Genomic DNA, 25,715 nt, shown 5'->3' with positions numbered 1-25,715 from the left:
ACACAGCAAGCAAGGGTTACTCCAAGCGGAGTCTCCCTTTTTTCCAAAAATTGGGCCCCACACACACCCACCCCTTCAGTGGCAGCAGTTGTGCCCCAGTTGTACAATTCACAGCTAGATTTGCATCAAGCACATTCAAAAATACGCCATTCTTATCCGTCCCCAGGATGACACCGGGGTAGGTAGCAAAGTCTTTCCTGATCCCAGCTCTGTTCATCTTGGCTTCTTTTAAAAACACAGCAAGCAAGGGTTACTCCAAGCGGAGTCTCCCTTTTTTCCAAAAATTGGGCCCCACACACACCCACCCCTTCAGTGGCAGCAGTTGTGCCCCAGTTGTACAATTCACAGCTAGATTTGCATCAAGCACATTCAAAAATACGCCATTCTTATCCGTCCCCAGGATGACACCAGGGTAGGTAGCAAAGTCTTTCCTGATCCCAGCTCTGTTCATCTTGGCTTCTTTTAAAAACACAGCAAGCAAGGGTTACTCCAAGCGGAGTCTCCCTTTTTTCCAAAAATTGGGCCCCACACACACCCACCCCTTCAGTGGCAGCAGTTGTGCCCCAGTTGTACAATTCACAGCTAGATTTGCATCAAGCACATTCAAAAATACGCCATTCTTATCCGTCCCCAGGATGACACCGGGGTAGGTAGCAAAGTCTTTCCTGATCCCAGCTCTGTTCATCTTGGCTTCTTTTAAAAACACAGCAAGCAAGGGTTACTCCAAGCGGAGTCTCCCTTTTTTCCAAAAATTGGGCCCCACACACACTCACCCCTTCAGTGGCAGCAGTTGTGCCCCAGTTGTACAATTCACAGCTAGATTTGCATCAAGCACATTCCAAATCCACAAGCATTTACTCTCCCCAGGATGACACAGGGGTAGTAAATTCCTTCTGGATCCATGACTTGTTCATTTTGATGAACGTTAGTCTGTCCACATTGTCACTGGACAGACGCGTGCGCTTATCTGTCAGCACACACCCAGCAGCACTGAAGACACGTTCAGAGACAACGCTGGCAGCTGGACACGACAAAATCTCCAAGGCGTAACTGGATAGCTCTGGCCATTTTTCTAGATTTGAAGCCCAAAAGGAGCAAGGCTCCATTTGCAAAGTCATGGCATCGATGTTCATTTGGAGATACTCCTGGGAGATTCACTCCCTGCACCTGCACGGTTGTTTGGTGGAAAAGCCGATCTAAGATCGAGTAACAGCTTCTGCTGATACTCCTGCATACGTGCGTCCCTTTCTATGGCTGGAATTATGTCACAAAATTTGGACTTGTACCGGGGATCTAATAGTGTGGCAAGCCAGTAGTCATCATCACTTCTAATTTTGACAATACGAGGGTCATGTTGGAGGTAGTGCAACAAGAAGGCACTCATGTGTCTTGCGCAGCCATGCGGACCAAGTCCACGCTGTGTTTGTGGCATAGAGGTGCTAACCGTTCTTTCTTCCTCTGACATCTCCCCCCAACCTCTTTCAACTGAAATTTGACCAAGGTCTCCCTCATCTGCTGAGTCTTCCATGTCCATGGACAGTTCGTCCTCCATTTCTTCATGTTCTCCTGCACCTTCCTCAACATCTCGCCTGCTACCATGCGCCCTTGTTGATCCCTGTCCCCCATGGTCCCATGCCTGGCGCCTTGGTGATGATGAACGTCTGGACCTTGGTGATGTTGTTGTGTCTTGCGCATATGAATCCTCCTGTAGTTCATCCCCTTCCTGTTGTCCCACCCCCTGACTCCGAATAGTGTTTAGCGTGTGCTCCAGCATGTAAATGACTGGAATGGTCATGCTGATAATGGCATTGTCAGCGCTAAACATATTCGTCGCCATGTCGAAACTGTGCAGAAAGGTGCATAGGTCCTTGATCTGAGACCACTCCATCAGGGTGATCTGCCCCACCTCTGCATCTCGTTGGCCCAGGCTATACGTCATGACGTATTGCACCAGGGCTCGGCGGTGCTGCCACAGTCGCTGTAACATGTGGAGAGTTGAATTCCAGCGTGTCGCCACATCGCATTTCAGGCGATGAACCGGCAGGCCGAAAGACTTCTGGAGCGATGCAAGTCGCTCAGCTGCGGCGCTTGAACGGCGGAAGTGAGCAGACAGTTTTCGTGCCCTGTTCAGAAGGCCATCTAGGCCGGGATATTGTGTTAAAAATTGCTGGACGACAAGGTTCAACACGTGAGCCATACAAGGTACGTGTGTCACCTTGCCCAGGCGAAGGGCCGCACCCAGGTTTGCAGCATTGTCGCACACGGCCTTACCAGGCTGCAGGTTGAGTGGAGACAACCATTTATTAAACTCGTACCGCAGAGCTGACCACAACTCCTCAGCTGTGTGACTCTTATTCCCAAGACATGTCAAGCTAAAGACCGCCTGATGCCGTTGTGCTCTGCTGCCAGCATAGTAATGAGGGGTGCGTGATTCCTTCTGCGCAGTGAGAACACTGGTGGCCTGACCAGGCAGGCTTGGGGCGGAGGTGGAGGAGCCAGATGAGGTGGAGGATGCAGAAGCAGTGGCGGAACTTGGACAGACAGAGGATTGACACACAAGTCGTGGGGACGGCAAGACTTGTGCAGCAGACCCTTCACCATCTATCACCATAGTTACCCAGTGCCCAGTCAGCGACATGTAACGTGCCTGTCCATGCTTACTGGTCCAAGTATCGGTGGTGAAATGCACCCGTTGACACACAGAGTTTCTCAAGGAAGCGGTGATGTTGTGTGCAACATGCTGGTGTAGCGCGGGCACACCTTTCTTAGAGAAGTAGTGGCGAGTAGGCATTTGGTACTGGGGCACAGCGACAGACATAAGGTCTCTAAAATCCTGTGTGTCCACTAGGCGGAAAGGCAGCATTTCGGTAGCCAACAGCTTACAGAGGGATAGAGTCAACCTCTTAGCTTTGTCATGGGTCGCAGGAAGTGGCCTTTTATTTGACCACATCTGAGGGACAGAGATCTGGCTGCTGTGTGTAGACGGTGTTGAGTAGGGTGTCCCTGGAAAAATGCAGGTTTGTGAGGAAAGTGCAGGCGGAGACATGATGTTGCCTTCATCCAACGTTGGTGCTATCGATGTCTGAGAGAGCTGTACACACTCACTTGTTTCCCCTTCCAAACCAACTGACGACCTACCAAGCAAACTGCCTGTTGCGGTTACAGTGGTGGAAGTTGTGGGTGGAAAAACAGGTGTGACAGCTGTCCCCACAGTCCTAGAAGATGACGAGCGCGCGGATGCACTGGAAGGGGCAGGCGGTGGATGGTTCGCTCCGCTAGGCCGCATTGCAGCACGGTGAGCTTCCCACCGGGCCATATGATATTTATTCATGTGACGATTCATGGAAGAAGTTGTCAAACTGCTGAGGTTTTGACCTCTACTAAGAGAACCATGACAAATTTTACAGATCACATAATTTGGGCGATCTTTTTCTATGTCAAAAAAGGACCAGGCTAGGCAAGGCTTAGAGGCCATGTGACCTGTTGATCCACCCCGAATAATGCTCAGAGGCAGAGTGGTGGCTGAGGATGCAGTTGTAGACGTGCTACCAGTACTCCGACTGTGTCCAGGAAGGCGCAAGGTAACTTCGTCATCAGTTGCATCCTCCTCCACCACCTCTGTTGACCTCCTCGAGTGCCTGACTGTGGGTTGACAGTAGGTGGGATCTAGAACTTCATCATCAATTGTTGTGTTTGCACTCCCCTCCCCCTCAGACCGAGCCTCTTCTTGCCCTGACCGAATATTTAAGTTGTCATCCCAATCGGGTATCTGCGTCTCATCTTCATCAGTATGTTCCTCATTGTCTATAACCACAGGTGTTACAGTTTGTGACAAAGGGTCAACATTATGCTCAGAAACTTGGTCCTCACAGCCTGAATCAGAGTCACAAAGGTTCTGGGCATCACTGCAGACCATTTCCTGTTCTGTACTCACTGTAGCTTGGGAGCAGACCTCTGATTCCCAGGCTATAGTGTGACTGAACAGCTCTGCAGACTCAGCCATCTCAGTTCCACCATACTGTGCAGGGCTGATGGAGACTTCAGAGCTGGGAGAAAGCAAGTTTGATTGGGATGACAACTCAGAGGACTGGTGTTTTTTGGATGCGGTACTTGAAGTGGCTGAGAGGGCACTTGTTGGACCACTTGAGATCCATTCAAGCATTTTCCTTTTTTGGCCATCATCTACCTTTGTTCCTGTTGTTCGTGTCCGTAAAAAAGGGAGCACATCGGATTGTCCACGGTAAGTAGTAGACATCTTACTTTTGCTGGTAGATGGTCTATCTTCAGCAGATGATAATCGAGCTTTGCCACCTTCCCCACGGACAAAACCTTTTTTGCCTTTTCCACCAAGCCTCTTCCCCTTTCCACCAGCATCTGTCATTTTGCCACTCATGTTGATTGCGACAAGATTGTGCACTGAAAATGTGGTAGTAAAAATTGAGAGGTGGTGTAGATTGCAGTGGTGGTCTAGCTTTATTAACAGCAGAATAATAAAGAATAAATATCCCTGACAATGCAACTACGGCCCTTAAACTTGCAGCAAAAATTGCTAGTATAATGGCTTAGTTATAATGAGTTGGAGTGTGCAATGCAGGTAGAGGTGCTGCAAATGTCTTTGCACTAGTGTGACTAGACAACAGTCCAATAGCCACGTTTAGGATGCCACTAGGTACACTGAGTGTTTGCTAGTATAATGGCTTAGTTATAATGAGTTGGAGTGTGCAATGCAGGCAGAGGTGCTGCAAATGTCTTTGCACTAGTGGGACTATAGCAAAGTCCAATAGCCACGTTTAGGATGCCACTAGGTACACTGAGTGTTTGCTAGTATAATGGCTTAGTTATAATGAGTTGGAGTGTGCAATGCAGGTAGAGGTGCTGCAAATGTCTTTGCACTAGTGTGACTAGACAACAGTCCAATAGCCACGTTTAGGATGCCACTAGGTACACTGAGTGTTTGCTAGTATAATGGCTTAGTTATAATGAGTTGGAGTGTGCAATGCAGGTAGAGGTGCTGCAAATGTCTTTGCACTAGTGGGACTATAGCAAAGTCCAATAGCCACGTTTAGGATGCCACTAGGTACACTGAGTGTTTGCTAGTATAATGGCTTAGTTATAATGAGTTGGAGTGTGCAATGCAGGTAGAGGTGCTGCAAATGTCTTTGCACTAGTGTGACTAGACAACAGTCCAATAGCCACGTTTAGGATGCCACTAGGTACACTGAGTGTTTGCTAGTATAATGGCTTAGTTATAATGAGTTGGAGTGTGCAATGCAGGCAGACGTGCTGCAAATGTCTTTGCACTAGTGGGACTATAGCAAAGTCAAATAGCCACGTTTAGGATGCCACTAGGTACACTGAGTGTTTGCTAGTATAATGGCTTAGTTATAATGAGTTGGAGTGTGCAATGCAGGCAGAGGTGCTGCAAATGTCTTTGCACTAGTGGGACTAGACAACAGTCCAATAGCCACGTTTAGGATGCCACTAGGTACACTGAGTGTTTGCTAGTATAATGGCTTAGTTATAATGAGTTGGAGTGTGCAATGCAGGCAGAGGTGCTGCAAATGTCTTTGCACTAGTGTGACTATAGCAAAGTCCAATAGCCACGTTTAGGATGCCACTAGGTACACTGAGTGTTTGCTAGTATAATGGCTTAGTTATAATGAGTTGGAGTGTGCAATGCAGGTAGAGGTGCTGCAAATGTCTTTGCACTAGTGGGACTATAGCAAAGTCCAATAGCCACGTTTAGGATGCCACTAGGTACACTGAGTGTTTGCTAGTATAATGGCTTAGTTATAATGAGTTGGAGTGTGCAATGCAGGCAGAGGTGCTGCAAATGTCTTTGCACTAGTGGGACTATAGCAAAGTCCAATAGCCACGTTTAGGATGCCACTAGGTACACTGAGTGTTTGCTAGTATAATGGCTTAGTTATAATGAGTTGGAGTATGCAGAGGACAGGAGGGTACAGTGGCAGGGTTGTGGGGCTCTGAGTAGAGGAATGGAAGCCTGCCTTTCTATTCCCTCCTAATGGGGAAATGCAGCGAGGAAATCCCTGACCGTAGCTACACAGACGCTGTCGCTGTTTTCAGGACCTGTCACCTATGGCTCTGACCCTGCCGGTACGAGCCCTTAAAAGGACTGATGGAAAGTGCTATCCCTATGCTGTCCAGCGCTGTGTATGGAGCGCATACAGCTGTATCGGCGATAGGACTCAGGACGGAGCTGCGCCAGTGATGTCTGACACCAAGGACGCAGAAGAGATAATGGCGTCCTGGAGGAAAATGTCCGGTTTTATAATGCAGGGACATGTGACATGGACATCCTATCACACATGCCGTTGCTTCTCTGGCTAAAAGTCCACTTAGCTGTGTGTGTGTCTGGGATTGGCTGACATGCTGGCCCGCCCCACAAGACGCGCGCGCTTAGGGAAGGAAGACAAGGAAAAAAAAAAAAATGGCGATCGCCATTATACATACAGCAGTGATCTGAAGGCGCTGTTCCCGCACACTATACACTGAAATGTCATAATAGTGTGAGTCACAGAGTGACTTACACTATTACAGCGGAAACCAAGCTAGGAATTAGCTGTTTTTTTGCTGCTAGAACCGTTCTCGAACGTATCTAGAACTATCGAGCTTTTGCAAAAAGCTCGAGTTCTAGTTCGATCTCGAACAGGCCCCAAAATCACTCGAGCCTAGAACTGGAGAACCTCGAACCGCGAACCGCGCTCAACTCTATTAGGCACCAAACTGGATTAGAGCAGTTTGGACCAGGCTGTATTTGGGCTGCATATACAAGGCTGTATTAGGTCGATATGGATCAGGATGCATTAGGGCTGGATGCAGGAGGTTGGATTAGGCCTCTATGGACCAGATTATATTAGGGCTGGATGCACGAGCCTGGAATAGGCCTGTATGGACCAGGCTGTATTAGGGCTGGATTCACAAGGCTGGATTAAAGCAGTATGGACCAGGCTGTATTAGGCCTGGATGCAGAAGGCTGGACCAGGCTGGTTTGGAGCTGGATGCATAAGGCTGGATTAGGTCTGTATGGACCAAGCTGTATTAGGGCTGGATGCAGGAGGCTGGATTAGGCCTGTATGGACCAAGCTGTATTAGTGCTGGATGCACCAGGCTGGATTAGAGCAGTTTGGACCAGGCTGTATTTTTATGGACCAGTCTGTATTAGAACTGGATGGGCGAGGCTGTATTAGGCCTGTATGGACCAGGTTATATTACAGCTGCATGCACCACGTTGGATTAGCCCTGAATTGATCATGTTGTGTTAGGGCTGGAAGCACAAAGCTGGATTAGGCCTGTATAGATCAGGCTGTGTTAGGGCTGGATGCACCATGCCAGACACACGGCAGGGGAGTTTACCCAGTGTAAAAAAGAAGCACAATCGACTTGAGCTTTTTATTAATCCCATCCTCTGTGCTTGTACTGTAAAACGCAGAGGTTTAGAAGCAGCAAAAATGTGCTGCTTCAAAAGGCAAGTACCACTGATTGTGGGAACGTACCCTAGAGGGTGCTTTACACGCTGCGACATCGCTAATGATATATCGTCGGGGGTTACGTCGTTAGTGACGCACATCCGGCGCCGTTAGCGACATCGCAGCGTGTGACACCAATGAGCGATGATCAACGAGCGCAAATACGTGAAAAATCGTTGCTCATTGCCATGTCGTTCATTTCCTTAATCTCGTTGCTGCTGCAGGTAGGATGTTGTTACTCGTTCATGCAGCAGCACACATCGCTATGTGTGACACCGCAGGAACGACGAACTTCTCCTTACCTGCGTCCACCGGCAATGAGGAAGGAAGGAGATGGGCGGGATCTTCCGCCCGCTCATCTCCGCCCCTCTGCTTCTATTGGACGGCTGTCGTGTGAGGCGGATCGCCGGCCTGAGTGACGTCGCAGGGAAGGTAAGTCCGTGTGACGGGTGTAAGCGATGTTGTGCGCCACGGTCAGTGATTTGCCCGTGTCGCTCAACCGACGGGGCGGGTATGCTCGTTAGCGATATTGGTACTGATATCGCAGCGTGTAAAGTACCCTTAAAAGAATTGATGACTTGATGCTGTTTTAAAGGCCGAGAGCGGTCACACCACATATTGAATTGATTTAGATTTCTCTATTGTTCATTCACATAACATTTTTGTAAATTAATAAAAAAAAATTAAAAACATTCCTACTTTGCACTATTTCTACACCTTCTTAAAACTATTTCACACTACTGTATATTCCCATCAACTGCAAATCATTAGTGCACTGTAATATTTTTCCTTAAACCCTGTTCACATTGTGTTTGTTCAGGTCATCTGGGGATTCCATTTGATAAGGGATTCAGAAGGGCCATAGACTACTATGACATGGCAGAATCCAAACTATCTCCATTTTTTGTGTGTCTGCAGTGCTCGTCAATGGCCACCACTACAAATTAATTGGAGCTGCATAGCTGTAAATTAGGAGTAAAAGTTAAAGTTGACTCAAAAAAGGAGAATATTGGAAGAAAAATTATTTAATAACTAAAATGGGACCTATAAAAATATTATGGGAACTTACAGATCAAAAAATATGCCACCAGGCCAGGAATCTGAGAGGAGGGGGTGTTGCAGCAACATTATACGGGCTCCATTGATCTTCGGTCAGTGGGTGCGACGGGCTACATGATAACGGCTGCAGATGCTGCACATGCGCAGACTGAGATCTCGGAGAGGTGAGATCTGAGATCTCAATTTGCACATGCGCCACATCTGACACTACGGATTTCAGGAAAATGGTTGTGAAAGTGGCGCAGGCACAGATCGAGATCTCAGCTCTCTGCGCGTGCGCTGCATCTGCAGCCATTTTCCTGAAGCCAATTGCATCCACTGACGTGAGATCAATGGAGCCTGTATCACACTGCCACAACACACCCTCCTCCCAGCCTAGGGCCCGCAGCATGCCATGCCGCCACCCACTTCTTTCAGCTGCGACCCCACTTCACCGTGCCCGCAGTAAGCTATATCCAGATTATAAAACAGACTCGGATTTTAAGATGGACCCCCTTTTTTAGTATTAAAAATTATTTTTTTCCTATTTTCTTCTTAAAATCCAGATATAGCTTACTGAGGGCCATGGTGAAGCGGGGTCGCAGCTGAAAGAAGTCGTCGACGCCGGCAGCACAGCTTGCTACAGGACTCAGGCGAGTAGAGGGTGTTGCAGCAGCGAGATACAGGCTCCATTGATTTTCGGTCAGCGGATGCGATGGGCATCAGGATAATGGCTGCAGACTTAGCGCACGCACAGATTGTGATCTCAGAGAGCCGATTTCTCAATCTGCACATGTGCCGCTTCTGACGTGATGGATTTCAAGAAAATGGCTGAGAAAGCGGCGCAGGTGCAGATTGAGATCTCAGCTGTCTGAGATCTCAATCTGCGCATGTGCTGCATGTGCAGCCAATATCCTGAGGCCCATTGTATCCACTGACCTGAAATCAATAGAGGCCATATCACCCTGCTGCAACACACCCCAGCCTCAGGCCCCGCTACATGCTGTGCTGCCGCTGCCAGCTTCATTCAGCTGTGACCATGCTCCACCACGTCCCATAGTAAGCCATATCCAGATTGTAAGACAGACTTGGATTTTAAGACGGACCCAATTTTTTAGTATTAACAATGCTTTATTTCCTATTTTCTTCCTTATTATTCCGTGCGTCTTATAATCCATAAAATACAATATATACGTAAGTGATAACACAGGATCCACCACTCACAATAGGTGATGTCACAGCTGACCTGACTGCCACTCCCTTCCTGCCTCTTTCCAATGACCTTTGTACAGGCTCATTAGATGCTTCAATAGAAAACATAAGGTCAGGATTTGACCACTGTGGCTGTGTACATGTGTTGTTTCCTTAAACAACAGGAAAATAGAGTCAAAAAAGACCCTATGGCTAATGTGAAAAAAATTGTACTTTTTATAATGATTGTTACAGTATATACAGTATATTTATAATTATAAAAATCCAACAGTTTTGACAAAAAATCCGTTTAAACACTAGATCATTTTTTGATATTGCTGACCTTTAAAACTTGAAGGTGAATGGTATGAACTTTATTTTTCACTTAGCAATGGATCAGTCAAATACAGATGAATTAGAGAAATGGTTTTGACAGATACAGATCCCCATGGGTTTGATGGCAAAGGGTGATCCACAAAACTGGATGAGAATAAGACAAAGTAATAGGATATGTACTGATTTTAACACATTGGATATATTTAAAAAATGGTTTTGCTATCTCATCTGGAAGCAGCATGATGTAGGCAAAGAGATTCTGAATCCAACGATGTATCAGGTTAGTGGGTACAGCCGTGCTGAGCAAATAAACATAGCAAATGAGCAAAAGATTGGACTGTGACAACACATGCATGTCTGAACTTTGTCTTAACCCTTACAACATGCTGACTTCAGCTGAGAAAAATGATTTTATTGTTTGATTGGATAGAGGTAGTTACTGATCTTAGCCTTGGGTGACTTTGTTGCGTTGCATTATTGAGCTTTTGTGCTTCGCAACCCAAAACGGATCATTGTTCCAATTCTCCAACCTTTTGTTTGTTAGCGGTGGAGACAACAGTCTTGCTTCATCCCCGAATAACAAAAGAGATGAGATCTACCAGGATTGCATCCAAGGGTCACTGAAACATTTTTTTGATATTTTGGATATCTTCTCAAGCTATAAGAGATTTCTGAAATTTGATGAGACAGAATTACAAGCGACTGACAAAGATTCCTAATGACATCGTTTTCTTTCTCTTACATACAAATTAACCACCCTTCACTGATACAAGATAACTCATCTACATCATAATTTCAATTTTGCAAGAGCAAATCACCAACCTACCCCTACCTAAAGTCCATAGTCTCAAAAATTAAGTCCTGCTTTTCCAAAAAGGTGTCACGGATGTCTCTTTGCATTATAAGACTAGTGACAGATTCAGGACTTGAGAGTCATTTCCATTCTTGACTCTAAATATTAAACGTGCTTCCTTTCCTTTGGCAGTCATAGGGTTAATGTCAGTTTGCTTTCCAGCGGCTTCTAACTCCTGGTCAGGTGTTTCTGGTTTGGGACCACTCCCAGTCCCTTTATATACTCTCTGCTACCGGCAGAGGGTGCCGGTTAGTCTTGATTCATTTGGATGCTTGGCCAGGAGGTGGAAGGAGCTGTTGGAACCCTCTGATGAAGTTGATGGTGTGGCTGCAGTCTTGGTGCTGACTACAGCAGTCTGTCATCGTGTTTTCCCCCTGTCTGTCACCCTTTCCTGGTGTGTTGTTTCAGTGCAGCAGTGGGACTAATGTTCCTTACCTACACACACCCTAGCCAGGGCTATTGTAGGGTCATTCAGGGCTTCAGGTTCTTGCTCGGCGACAGGTGAGGAACCTGTATAGGTACTAGCAAGGAGCGCAGGGTACAGCAGTAGGTAAGTGAAGAAGGTGTCCATCTTCCCACTCACTAGCACTAGGGCCCACTATTGTTAAAGTGTCCCAAATGTACCCCTTGTTTGTCATGGTGTTACCCCTGTTTAGTTGTATATTTGGCTTCATGTTGGACCTTCCCTAGTCTGCGCCGTGACAAAAGAGCCCCAGTTAAGATTTAATTCATCCTTGTTACTCGTGGCTTTAGTTCACACATTTAGACAGTAGAACCAAACAATGAGACTTGCACACTCTACATGTACAACCCACTAGGGTCTACAGCTCCACCATTGTTTCTGAAGTTACAGGATTTATGATGGATAGGAGCTGATTGAATGGTAATGGTTCTGGCAAACGTCTCTCTGGTTTCTTTTTATTTTACTGGACAGAATAAAGCAACATAGTACACTATTTTCACCATCAAAAGCAATGGAAAACTAGTGGAAAAAAAGAACAGCTGCAAAAATGCCAACACAGTTACCAGAAATCAAGAAAATACAGGTTTTCTTTCCACATCCAACTCTAACATCAGGGCCTTGATGTATTTTTTTTTAATACCGGCAATGTTATATATAAATTTTATATATATACCATACAGACCAAACGTTTGGGCACACCTTCTCATCTCTAGAACAACTGTTAAGAGGAGACTTTGTGCAGCAAGCCTTCATGGTAAAATAGCTGCTAGGAAACCACTGCTAAGGACAGGCAACAAGCAGAAGAGACGTGTTTGGGCTAAAGAGCACAAGGAATGGACATTAGACCAGTGGAAATCTGTGCTTTGGTCTGATGAGTCCAAATTTGAGATCTTTGGATCCAACCACCGTGTCTTTGTAGAAAAGGTGAACGGATGGACTCTACATGCCTGGTTCCCACCGTGAAGCATGGAGGAGGAGGTGTGATGGTGTGGGGGTGCTTTGCTGCTGACACTATTGGGGATTTATTCAAAATTGAAGGCATACAGAACCAGCATGGCTACCACAGCATCTAGGTGTGCTATTCCATCCGGTTTGCGTTTAGTTGGACCATAATTTATTTTTCAACAGGAGATTGACCCCAAACACACCTCCAGGCTGTGTAAGGGCTATTTGACTAAGAAAAAGAGTGTTGGGGTTCTACGCCAGATGACCTGGTCTCCACAGTCACCAGACCTGAACCCAATCGAGATGGTTTGGGGTGAGCTGGACCGCAGAGTGAAGGCAAAAGGGCCAACAAGTGCTAAGCATCTCTGGGAACTCCTGCTAGACTGTTAGAAGACCATTTCCGGTGACTACCTCTTGAAGCTCATCAAGAGAATGCCAAGAGTGTGCAAAGCAGTAATCAAAGCAAAAGGTGGCTACTTTGAAGAACCTAGAATATAAGACATATTTTCAGTTGTTTCACACTTTTTTAAGTATTTCATTCCACATGTTTTAATTCATAGCTTTGATGCCTTCAATGTGAATCTACAATTTTTAGAGTCATGAAAATAAAGAAAACTCATTGAATGAGGAGGTGTGTCCAAACGTTTGGTCTGTACTGTATATATACATATGTATATGTGTTGAAAATAAAAAATAAAACTCTATTTTCATACCAGCTACTGAAGCTTTTTAGCCTGTAACTTCCTATGGTTTCAGGAAACAATACCTGTACACAGCTACAAAGGTCAGATCCTGATCCTGCTTTTGTATTTAAGGGTACCTTCACACTTAGCGATGCAGCAGCGATCCGACCAGCGATCTGACCTGGTCAGGATCGCTGCTGCATCGCTACATGGTCGCTGGTGAGCTGTCAAACAGGCAGATCTCACCAGCGAAGAGTGAACAGCCCCCAGCCAGCAGCGACGTGCAAGCGACGCTGCGCTTGCACGGAGCCGCCGTCTGGAAGCTGCGGAGACTGGTAACTAAGGTAAACATCGGGTATGGTTACCCGATGTTTACATTAGTTACCAACGCACACCGCTTAGCTGTGTGTGCAGGGAGCAGGGAGCCGCGCACACTGAGCGCTGGCTCCTTGCTCTCCTAGCTACAGTACACATCGGGTTAATTAACCCGATGTGTAATGCAGCTACATGTGCAGAGAGCAGGGAGCCGCGCACACTGCTTAGCGCTGGCTCCTTGCTCTCCTAGCTACAGTACACATCGGGTTAATTAACCCGATGTGTACAGCAGCTACATGTGCAGAGAGCCGGAGCCGGCAGCACAGGCAGCGTGAGAGCTGCAGAGGCTGGTAACTAAGGTAAATATCGGGTAACGACCTTGGTTACCCGATGTTTACGCTGGTTACAGCTTACCTCAGCTGTCAGACGCCGGCTCCTGCTCCCTGCTCGCTTCATTTGTCGCTCTCTCGCTGTCACACACAGCGATCTGTGTGTCACAGTGGGAGAGCGCCTTTGAAGAAAATGAACCAGGGCTGTGTGTAGCGAGCAGCGATCTCGCAGCAGGGGCCAGATCGCTGCTCAGTGTCACACACAGCGAGATCGCTAATGAGGTCACTGCTGCGTCACAAAAAGCGTGACTCAGCAGCGATCTCGGCAGTGAGCTCGCTGTGTGTGAAGCACCCCTAAGTGTCTAGTGAGCAGGTGGAAAGGTTATTGTGAAGGGAGCAGGGTCAGCTGTGACATCACCTATTGTGATGGGGGAACCCTGAGTTATCAGCTGTGTAATGATGTGTTATCTGTTATTGTAATCCTGCCTCTTATGATGAGAAGCCTCCAGAAAACTCTTAAAGTGGTGTCACACATAGCAACGACGACAACGACTTCGCTGCTAAGTCACCATTTTCTGTGACGTAGCAGCGACGTCCCGTCGCTGTCGCTGTGTGTGACATCCAGCAACGACCTGGCCCCTGCTGTGAGGTCGCCGGTTGTTCCTGAATGTCCTGCTTCATTTTTTGCTCGTTGCTCTCCCGCTGTGAAGCACACATCGCTGTGTGTGACAGCGAGAGAGCGACGGACTGAAGCGAGCAGGGAGCCGGCGTCTTGCAGCCTGCGGTAAGCTGTAACCACGGTAAACAACGGGTAACCAAGAAGCCCTTTCCTTGGTTACCCGATATTTACCTTAGTTACTAGCATCCCGCTCTCAGTGCCGGCTCTCTGCTCCCTGCACACTTAGCTGGAGTACACATCGGGTAATTAACCCGATGTGTACTCTGGCTAGGAGTGCAGGGAACAGGGAGCCGGCACTGGCAGTGTGAGAGCGGCGGACGCTAGTAACTAAGGTAAATATCGGATTCTCCTTGGTTACCCGATATTTACCTTAGTTACGCTTCCACGCGTCGCTGCTGGCTGGGGGCTGGTCACTGGTCGCTGGTGAGATCTGCCTGTTTGACAGCTCACCAGCGACCATGTAACGATGCAGCAGCGATTCTGATAAGGTCAGATCGCTGGTCGTGATCGCTGCTGCGTCGCTATGTGTGACACCACCTTTACTAAAAGGACAGGAATATTATGAGTCTCAAAAAGCCCTGGAGATCACTGTGAAAGTACCAGATTACTAAGTTTGCTTATTTCAAGAAATATCGTAATATAAAAATGCCCAAATGTTTTTGTTTGTTTGTTTTTAGATACATGGGACACAAAAATCTAATTTAAGTAGGTCATCTGATGATAGCTTCCATTTAACAGAATAGGATGCTAATGGACAACTGTCAGTCCTTGTAACCCTCTGTCTGGTGCCCGGCAAACATTGGCTACTCCCTAAATCCCTACCACTGATGGACACAGACAGAAAATGCCCGCTGTGGAAGAACATTATATCATAATGCACAGTTCCTTCTGCTTTGGGGGTTGGTAATGGGCCCTTTTACTGCTTGGCCCCTGTGCCGCTGCAATGGTTGCATCAATGATATATCCGCCCCTGATCTCTACCGTATCACATACACTGCTGTGATTGATAGATATGTTTGCTGGACATCACAGCATGAAGAAGGACAACATCATGCTTGTGTGGAGGTGCACTGGCAGTGTGTAATATGTGATCTTCAAACTTCAGGATAAATATTTTTAGCACTACACATTGAGTAGACAACATTACTACAAATAAAGGGGTTTTCCCACTATACTACACTATAGCATAAGGATAACCTCTGATGTTTTGTTTGGTAGAAATCTTTCTGACTGATTAAGTTGTTGCCCCAACAACCGAACCCAAGAACAGAGAGTTCCATGATTGCACCAGCGATTGAGACTGAATTCCCCTGATTCTGTCTTTATGATATAGGCTATAATCTAGACAATGCATTTGTGTATCCAATGCTCCACTGCATATAGGGTACATGAAACTCAATATATTTTGCATCTCTTACATGTAAATGACAATATCTGGTCTTCATATATAGTAGGCTGCAGGCTGCTGCAATAGGAGGTACAATATTTCTTACAAGATCTACCAGACATCATTGCATTCTATATAAATCAAGCATTGTTTAAACTTTGGGGTATGGATTGGGTGAAAACGGGTAAATGTGCTGTCGTTGTAATTGTGGTTTTCATTGTATTATATATTGTAAAGCGCTTTAAAAAAAAAATACTTGGGTTAAAAAAATAAGCTTTTTGAGATAAAATATATAAATCCTATGAAAAAGAGAATCAACAAGTAGTAACTGTTATACCACACATTACACCCACATACATACACATACATATACACACATACACATAAACACACACATTACAGACATATACACATACATACCCAAACATACACAAACATACATACACACACATTACAGACACATATACACACATACATAAACACACATGCACACATACACACATTACAGCACATATACACACATGCACACATAAACACATAACAGACACATATACACAAACATACATACACACATTACAGACACATTACACACACATAAACACCCACATACATGCATGCACACACACATACATGCATACACACACACCCACACACACATACACGTACACCCACACACATACACAGACACACATTGACACCCACACACATACATACACATACATACACACATACACACACATGCACACACACACACACACATGCACACACACACACAGACACACATACATACACATACACACATGCATACATGCAAACATACACACCTATACACACACATGCACACATACACACCTATACACACACACACAAACATACACACCTATACACACACATGCACACACATGCACACACACATAAGAAGGTTAATTTCATAGATGATTTCTTCTTAAAATAATTTTTTAGTGAGGAAAGAAAACGAAGTACATAAAGGAAACCCACACAAACACAGGTAATACACCTAAACTTCATAGACCTGTTGTCATAGCTCAGATTCAAACCCAGGACCGCAACCCTTCCTGGTAACAATGTTAACCACTGAGCCACCATCATCTAAGAATTTGAATTACTCTTAAGGGGAATTTTCCAAGTTTGAAGGTTATCCTTTATCTACATGATACAGCATAACTTTCTGATCACTGGGGGTCTCTGAAGAGCCCCAGCTGATTGGGGCATTGGTCCATCATGCGCATTACCACTCCATTCATTCTAATTGGAGCACCGAAGATCAGCCAAAGGTTGCACTCGGCAATTTCTGTCGCAACCATAAATAAATAATTGAGTGGTTGTGAACATGATCCACCATTGCTTAGTTCAGCCGGGTCTCCCCATGTATCTGGATCAATGGTGGCCAAGCTGGTGGGACCCCCAGTGATTGGAAAGTTATCCTCTATCCTGTAGCAGGAGCAATGCCGCCATTTGCATTTCCATCCACTTTCAGTCACTCTGTCACAAATGACTTCCTGTTCTTCTGCCATTAGGAGAAGTAACATTCTCCTCCAACAGATTCCCTTATTGGGAAACTTGACAAATTATCATTTTACTCTTTAATGTATCAGAAATTTTACACATTATCTAGACATATTTTTCCAGCAAACTAACATATACATGTACATATACCTTACAATATATTCCATCATGCTGAGTGTCCACATGGGTAACATATATTTATACCCTGTAGCATCATAGTGGACCTTGCTATAATGATTTTGCAAGATATAAAATGTTGTTTCATAAGAAAGACAACTGAAGGAACACTGGCAGACTGTTTGTGTTATAGGAATGTGCACATTGTAGAATCAGACTCGAAGCAGCAAAATCATGAAGAAACTCATATGCAAATAAGGAAGTAAAGAAACTTGTATGAAACATTTCAGAATATGTGTTACACCTTAGGTTTCTGAAATACCCCCTTTTACTCTGATGAGCGCTTTACTCCTCCTCGGCATTCTCACAAGCATTGTCATCGAGTCATCACCTGGATTGGGTTCCCAAGCCTTGAAGGAGTTCCCAGAGGTTCTGGGCACTTATTGGCTGTTTTTGTCTTGACTCTGCATCCAACTCATCCCAAACCATCTCAATTGGACTGAGGTCAGGTGATTGTGGAGGCCATGTCATCTGACCCTTTCCTACTTGGTCACACAGCCCTTACTTTAGCCTTGAGGTGTTTTTTGTGTCATTGTCCTGTTGTAACATAAATGATGTTTTGACTAAGCGCAAAACCAGATGGGATGCCATGTTGTTGCACAGTGCTATGGTACCCATGCTAGGTAACTGTGAATTTGGAGTAAAGCACAGAGTGTCACTAGCAAAGCACCCCCACACCATTACACCTCCTCCTCCATGTTTTACAGTGGGCACCACACATGTAGGAACCATCTGCTCACTATTCTGCATATTACACTTTAAGTTTGACTCATCAGACCACAGAACAGATTTCCATTGACCTAATGTCCTGTCCTTGGGTTGTTTGCCTCAAATTAATCTTTTCCTGTGTGCGGTCCTCTATAGTGCCAACGTTGCTGCAACTCAAACATAAAGACCTGTTTCTCACAGTCTATTCTGCATAATTGATATTGAGATGTGTCTGCTACTTGATATCTGTGCATCATTTATGAGGACTGTTATTGGAGGTGCTGTCAATTTGTGGTTCTGAGGTTGGTAACTAATGAACTTATCCTCTGCAGCAGAGTCTTACTTTCCTGGGACAGTCATCTTGAGAGCCAGTTTCATCATAGAGATTGATGGTTTTCATGTCTGCACCTTCAAAGATTCTACCAATATTCCAGATTGACTAGCCTTCATGTCTTACAGTAATGATGAACTGTTGTTTCTCTTTGCATAGTTGCATAGTCTTGTCATGTTCTTGCTTAGAACAGGACTCAGCACTGTATGGAACTGTGTACCAACACTGCCTCTGGAAAACATAACTAATGCTCGCAAAAGTTTTCTGAAGGACCTGTTCATTGTAAGCCACTCCTGGTGACTACCTGATGAAGCTTCTTAAAAAATGCAATGGTGTATAAAGCTAATATCACAACATAACAAAAGGGGAGTAATTTAAGGTGTAACACATATGCTTATTACTTTGCATACTCCTTGTTTCTATACATGCTTCTATATGGTCTTCAGTCTGAATCTACCACGTGCACATTCCAACAAGAACAGGAAAACCATAGCATGAGCAGGTGAGTCCAAGCTTTTAACTGGTACCGTACACACACACACACACACACACACACACACATATACAGTATACATATACAGTACATATATATATATACTGCTCAAAAAAATAAAGGGAACACTAATATACCGTTGTGTTGTTTAAGTGTTCCCTTTATTTTTATGAGCAGTATATATATATATATATATATATATATATATATATATATGTATGCCTCCCGTAGCCTCGTGCACCAACGCCATGTGAGTACTGCCCCTGGAATTTCACTGTACATTATACATATATGGGTGTATATGTCTATATTATATCTATATATATATATACATCATATTTCTAGGTTATGTTTTTGATGTCCTCCAAAAATAAGAGCCCAGGCTGTTCCTATGCTCTTTCCATTCTCCTCATGCCAAGTGGCAGGTCCTTTTGTCCACCAGAGGTAACTCCGACCCCTACATCATATATTCGGCTTATCATTTATAATGAAGCTAATCTGTAAGTATCACATACCTACAGCAAGGCCCCATGTCCCTCAGCATCATGTCTACCTCGCTCCTCCCCTTACAGTGCTATTGAAAAAACCAATATGTATCCATCTAATGGCTTTGTCCTGTGTTTTTATGAACTTCTATGATCCAGTAGGTCCAAAGCCTTGCCATCGATCTACTCCTTCCTAAAAAACATTGATAGGGATATGTATTTTAGCCTGGAGGAGCATTCGGCAAAGCATGTATGTGCCACCTCTAATGAAACCCTCATCTCTGTCACACTCGTAACCATTTTTTTCCGTTATTCCCCATTTTCCCTTTGGAGTATACAGGTAATTCCCCTCTCGTAACCATTTCCCAAGCACATTTTTGGACAGTTCTATTACAGAATAGCCAATTTTCATACATATTATCTGGTGGAATCCTTAAAGACAATACCATGGCTTCCTTGCCCAAATTGTACCCTGGCCCGCACTTCCTTCTCCATTAGCCCTCCCCCGTAACTCTCATTCTTCTCACGTACCTACACCTTCCACCTTTGTCACTTTTAGTATCCCTTAGCTAAAACACCTTTATCCATGAACATCGTGACCTGAAAGCCTTCCGCAACATACTCAATAGTAGCCCCCGTCCCCTGTCCTTCCCAATATATCATTCCATTTCGGCACCCCTCCCATCTACCCCAATCATCTTACCTTTGTGCAGAACAGACTAGCAGGAGGGTAGCCAAAGCTGAGAGAATTGCTCCAATCCAGCTCTCTCTCCCCAAACTCAACATTTCCACCTGGACCATGGAGTGGAGAGGGGTTTTGGATGGATGGGGGAAAGGGATAGGGGGGGTGGGGGAAGGCTTCCAATTCCTGTGACCCCCTCAATAAAAAATCAGTGCAAAAGCCAAATTTCCCAAAAAATTAAATCAATCCTTCCTTTCGTAAAAAAGGGGGTATATCGATCCACTCCAAATTTTGCAAGAAGGCAGAAGAGAACAGGGTGAGAGCAATAGTCGAGGCTAATCCTCTTTCTTCCCTGTAGCAGAAAAAACATGAGAATCCAGAATTCGATTCCAGAAGACGGATGGATTGTGCCTTTCTTCAGCCTCTATTTCCTTCTTTTTTTTCTTGCCTATTCCATCATCTACATTTTGTTCATGGCTCCTACAAGCCAGGGTGATGGGGGAGGGAGAGCGATCTAGGTAGCAAATTGGGATCTCCCCTTTTCTACCTTGCTCCCCCTTTTTTTGGTAGTTGCTAGACTTGAGGGGGTTCTGTGTTTACCCCTCTCACGCCCCCTCCTCTTGTCCTTTCTTCTGTACAGGAGGGGGATGAAATGAAACAGAAATGGGAAAAAATAAAGGAGTGGGGGAAAGGGTAAGCTTCAGCACAAGGAGGAGGAGGAGGAGGGATGCTCCATTATATCTGCTGCAGCAGGATCTGACTACTGCACATTGTGTAGAGGGAGGGTGAAGGAGGGAGGGAGCAATAGAAGAGAGGGGGAAGAGATGGAAGGAGGGTGCACACAGAAAACCAAGGGAGTGAAGAGAGGAAGCGAAGGAGGGAGGCAGGAAAATGGGGAAGGATGGAGAGAAAAATCTCTGGGCACATTGGAATTCTGACGTCATATGTGACACTTTTAACTCTTTGCTAGAGACATTATCCTCCTTTCTTGCAATCCCCCCTTTTGGAGAGGGGAGAACCAGTGGTGTGGATACGCATGAGATGGGGAGGGCGAGTGATGTCCTGTGCTGAGCTGTCCAAGGTGCTGGATGACAGGTGACAGTGACAGCAGCAAGCACAAGGCAACCTCCGCTCCATCCACTGCTGCATGCAGCCCCTTCATTTTACCTGCGCAGTATACTGTAGACAGCACACGTACACCATAGAAACTGACCATTGCCAGCCCTCGCCCACCTCCTCCTTACACTACACACAAGGCGGAATTAAGAAAATTGTATTTAATCGGGGGATTTTAGTAAAATAATGAAATAATGCTGTTCATGGGCTCTGGGGTCTAGTGCACTGTATATATGCATTGACACATAGCATCGGTGCCCTGCTTCTACCGTGCAGGAGCTCCTCTCTGCAGCACTGCTCCTACTGACTGATGACACAGGCACTACTATGCCTACGTTATGGCTGCCTATTACTGGCGGGCTCCGCTATAGTGTCTGCTTTCTAACTTAGCAGCTCGATACAGTATACACCGCATATATCATGGCAACATATACTAAGAATCATGAATAATATATATATATATATACAGTATATATATGTAGAGACCAAAAGTTTGGACACACCTTCTCATTCAGAGTTTTCTTTTTTTTTCATGGCTCTGAAAATTGTAGATTCACATTGAAGGCATCAAAACTATGAATTAGCACATGTGGAATGAAATACTTAACAACAATATGTGAAACAACTGAAAATATGTCTTATATTCTAGGTTCTTCAAAGTAGCCACCTTTTGCTTTGATGACTGCTTTGCACACTCTTGGCATTCTCTTGATGAGCATCAAGAGGCAGTCACCGGAAATGGTTTTCCAACAGTCTTGAAGGAGTTCCCAGAGATGCTTAGCACTTGTTGGCCCTTTTGTGTTCACTCTGCGGTTCAGCTCACCCCAAACCATCTCGATTGGGTTCAGGTCTGGTGACTGTGGAGGCCAGGTCATCTGGTGTAGCACCCCATCACTCAAATAGCCCTTACACAGCCTGGAGGTGTGTTTGAGGTCATTGTACTGTTGAAAAATAAATTATAGTCTAACTAAACGCAAACCGGATGGAATAGCATGCCGCTGCAAGATGCTGTGGTAGCCATGCTGGTTCAGTATGCCTTCAATTTTGAATAAATCCCCAACAGTGTCACTAGCAAAGCACCCCCACACCATCACACCTCCTCCTCCATGCTTCACGGTGGGAACCAGGCATGTAGAGTCCATCCGTTCACCTTTTCTGCGTCACACAAAGACACTGCCCCCCGAGGAAGCACTTCTGCGAAACGCGTCGGGGCTTCCCCTCTCTTCCTACTGGACCCCTGACACGGCGTTTGCACTGGCACTTTAATATGGGTAAGCGATTGTTCCAATTTTTACATAGGATATGAATGATTGTCCTGATGTATGCCTTGTGGGACTTTCTTCATTAATGACTCTGTACTATGCAATACCCTTGTAATCTTGGGACTACCCTGTTATTATATGATGCCGTTGAGGTCCTTGTATGGGATATCTCTGTTGTCTATATACTCCAGCCACTGTTATAATTTTAACAATCCATCTTTGTGACAGTGCCCCTATTTTGTATGACATTGTGAAAATAAAATATTTATATATATTTCTGGGTGCACTGTATATTTTTCCCTTAATTATGTATGGCCATATAAAACTCAGTCTCTTTTTCCTTTACAAAGACACGATGGTTGGATCCAAAGATCTCAAATTTGGACTCATCAGACCAAAGCACAGATTTCCACTGGTCTAATGTCCATTCCTTGTGTTCTTTAGCCCAAACAAGTCTCTTCTGCTTGTTGCCTGTCCTTAGCAGTGGTTTCCTAGCAGCTATTTTACCATGAAGGCCTGCTGCACAAAATCTCCTCTTAACAGTTGTTCTAGAGATGTGTCTACTGCTAGAACTCTGTGTGGCATTGACCTGGTCTCTAATCTGAACTGCTGTTAACCTGTGATTTCTGAGGCTGGTGACTCGGATAAACTTATCCTCCGCAGCAGAGGTGACTCTTGGTCTTCCTTTCCTGGGGCGGTCCTCATGTGAGCCAGTTTCTTTGTAGCATTTGATGGTTTTTGCCACTGCACTTGGGGACACTTTAAAAGTTTTCCCAATTTTTCGGACTGACTGACCTTCATTTCTTAAAGTAATGATGGCCAGTCGTTTTTCTTTACTTAGCTGCTTTTTTCTTGCCATAATACAAAGTCTAACAGTCTATTCAGTAGGACTATCAGCTGTGTATCCACCAGACTTCTGCACAACACAACTGATAGTCCCAACCCCATTTTTAAGGCAAGAAATCCCACTTATTAACCCTGACAGGGCACACCTGTAAAGTGAAAATCATTTCCGGTGACTACCTCTTGAAGCTCATCAAGAGAATGCCAAAAGTTTGCAAAACAGTAATCAAAGCAAAAAGTGGCTACTTTGAAGAACCTAGAATATAAGACATATTTCCAGTTGTTTCACACTTTTTTGTTAAGTATTTCATTCCACATGTGTTAATTTATAGTTTTGATGCCTTCAATGTGAATCTATAATTTTAAGTCATGAAAATAAAGAAAACTCTTTGAATGAGAAGGTGTGTCCAAACTTTTGGTCTGTACTATATATGTATATATATATACACACACACACACTTACATTGGAGATCAAAATTAGAGAACAACGTTCGATCACTTGCTTTTTTCAGAAATAATGTAATCTACATTGATCAACATTTGAAGGTTTTTTGTAAGGGGTGCACCGTGCCACTAGAGCAGTGTTTTGCAAAAGATCCAAAGTTTATCAACATAAAACTTATGAGAACAGCAATGACTATAGCACAGAGAAAGATTATCAGTAAATTTTCTCAAGGTAACAACAGTCACTAATCAGTAGGACGCGTACAAGTAGTTGCTGTGAATGACTTCAGCACATCTGTGGCCACAGGACATCACTAGTCTCGCACACTGCTCTGGTGTGATTTTGGTCCACTCTTCTTCCAGTCTCTTCCTCAGTTCTTTGACTGTTGTGGGTTTCTTGACCATAACTTTGTCACCAAGGATTTTCCAGAGGTTTTCTATTAGGTTTAGATCAGGACTCTGGGCTGATTATTTCATTGTTTCAAAGTTTTCTGTTTCAAGGAACTGCTTTACCCATTTTGCTGTATGTAGGGGGCTTTGTCCTGCATGGAAATTGCTGGCTGATTGAGTGATGAACGCAAGAAAGGAACCACGTGTTGTTGAAGAAGGATCTGATACACACTTGCATTCACTCTGTTGTCATATAGCTGTATGAGAGATCCAACTCCTGCTACAGAAAACATTCCCCAAACATGACACTCCCTCCACCACATTTCACTGACTTCTTAACACACTTTGGGTTCAGTCTTTCCCCAGTTTCATACGTCCTTTGCAAAGTTTAATCTGCCCAATTCCAGCCTTGCTGAAGCATTCCCAGATCATCACCGATCTCCACCAAATTTCACAGTGGGTGCACGACATTGTGGCTTGTACGCCTCTCCAGGCCTCCATATAACCATTAGACAACCAGGTGTTGGGCAAAGCTGAAAATTAGACTCATCAGAGAAGATTATCTTACTCTAGAGATTGGGCAGATTAAACATTGCAAAGGACGTATGAATCAAGCCACAACTGACTACTGTACATTGTATCAAAGTGTCACATCTTTAGTGTTGTCCCATGAAAAGATATTAAAATATTTACAAAAATACGAGGGGTGTACTTACTTTTATGATATACTGTATGTGTGTGTGTGTATATATATATATATATATATATATATATATATATATATATATATATATATATATATATATATATATATACCGTATACATTGAGCTATATATACACACACAGGCATCCCACACAGACATCATGGAGGCTCAGTGGTTAGTACTGTTGTCTTGCAGCGCTGGGGTACTGGGTTCAAATTCCACCAAGGACATCTGCAAGGTGTGTTTCCTCTGGTTTCCTCCAACACTTCAAAGACAAACTGATAGGGAATTAGATTGTTGGGGACCGTGATGATATCTGTACTGCTGTGGAATTAGTGGTGCTCTATAAGCCAGTTACATACAGTGTGTCCACCCATATCCTGTCCACCGCCATTAACTTGAGAACGTCAGCAGCTATAGGCATAGAAGTGGTGTCTAGGTATAGTAAAGTAGCCATGCGCTACGCAATGAAACCACCTATAGCGCCACCTGGTGGAAAACAACGGAGTTAGCATTTTTATCTCGAAAACGGAGTGAGATAGAGAAAAAAAGTGAATTACAAAGTTGAAGGGCATCATCAATTCAATATGAATCAACACCTTGCATACAGAAATGCTATGATTAGAACGTGTAAAACTCACAAGGCTGCGGACGTGAAGCGACACCTCATGGAGACCTTCCTACAAGTCATTGGGTATGGTGGCTGCGTGATCACCTGCCCTGACCCCATTGGACTTCTTTCTGTGAGGCCACATCAAACAGCAGGTGTATGCGACCCCTCCACTAACATTGCAGGATCTACGACGACGTATCACAGATGCTTGTGCAAATGTGTCACCTACC

At 44.8% G+C, this 25,715-nt stretch overlaps 1 protein-coding gene across 1 annotated transcript in view; it reads right to left on the bottom strand.

Moving 5' to 3' along the window:
* LOC142251359 (gamma-aminobutyric acid receptor subunit beta-4-like) overlaps positions 1-20,868 on the bottom strand; it is a 327,605-nt gene extending 306,737 nt beyond the window's left edge. The window contains exon 1 of the mRNA XM_075324070.1: positions 20,134-20,868. Coding sequence (XP_075180185.1) covers positions 20,134-20,231 — 98 coding nt within the window. The 5' untranslated portion in view covers positions 20,232-20,868. The remainder of the gene's footprint in view (positions 1-20,133) is intronic.
* Between the last annotated feature and the right edge of the window lie 4,847 nt (positions 20,869-25,715).

This window comes from Anomaloglossus baeobatrachus, chromosome 9, assembly GCF_048569485.1.
Source record: "Anomaloglossus baeobatrachus isolate aAnoBae1 chromosome 9, aAnoBae1.hap1, whole genome shotgun sequence".
NCBI classification, from domain to species: Eukaryota; Metazoa; Chordata; class Amphibia; order Anura; family Aromobatidae; genus Anomaloglossus; species Anomaloglossus baeobatrachus.
The sequence above is the reverse complement of the archived record's forward strand: the minus strand, read 5'-3'. Positions and strand labels throughout refer to the sequence as shown.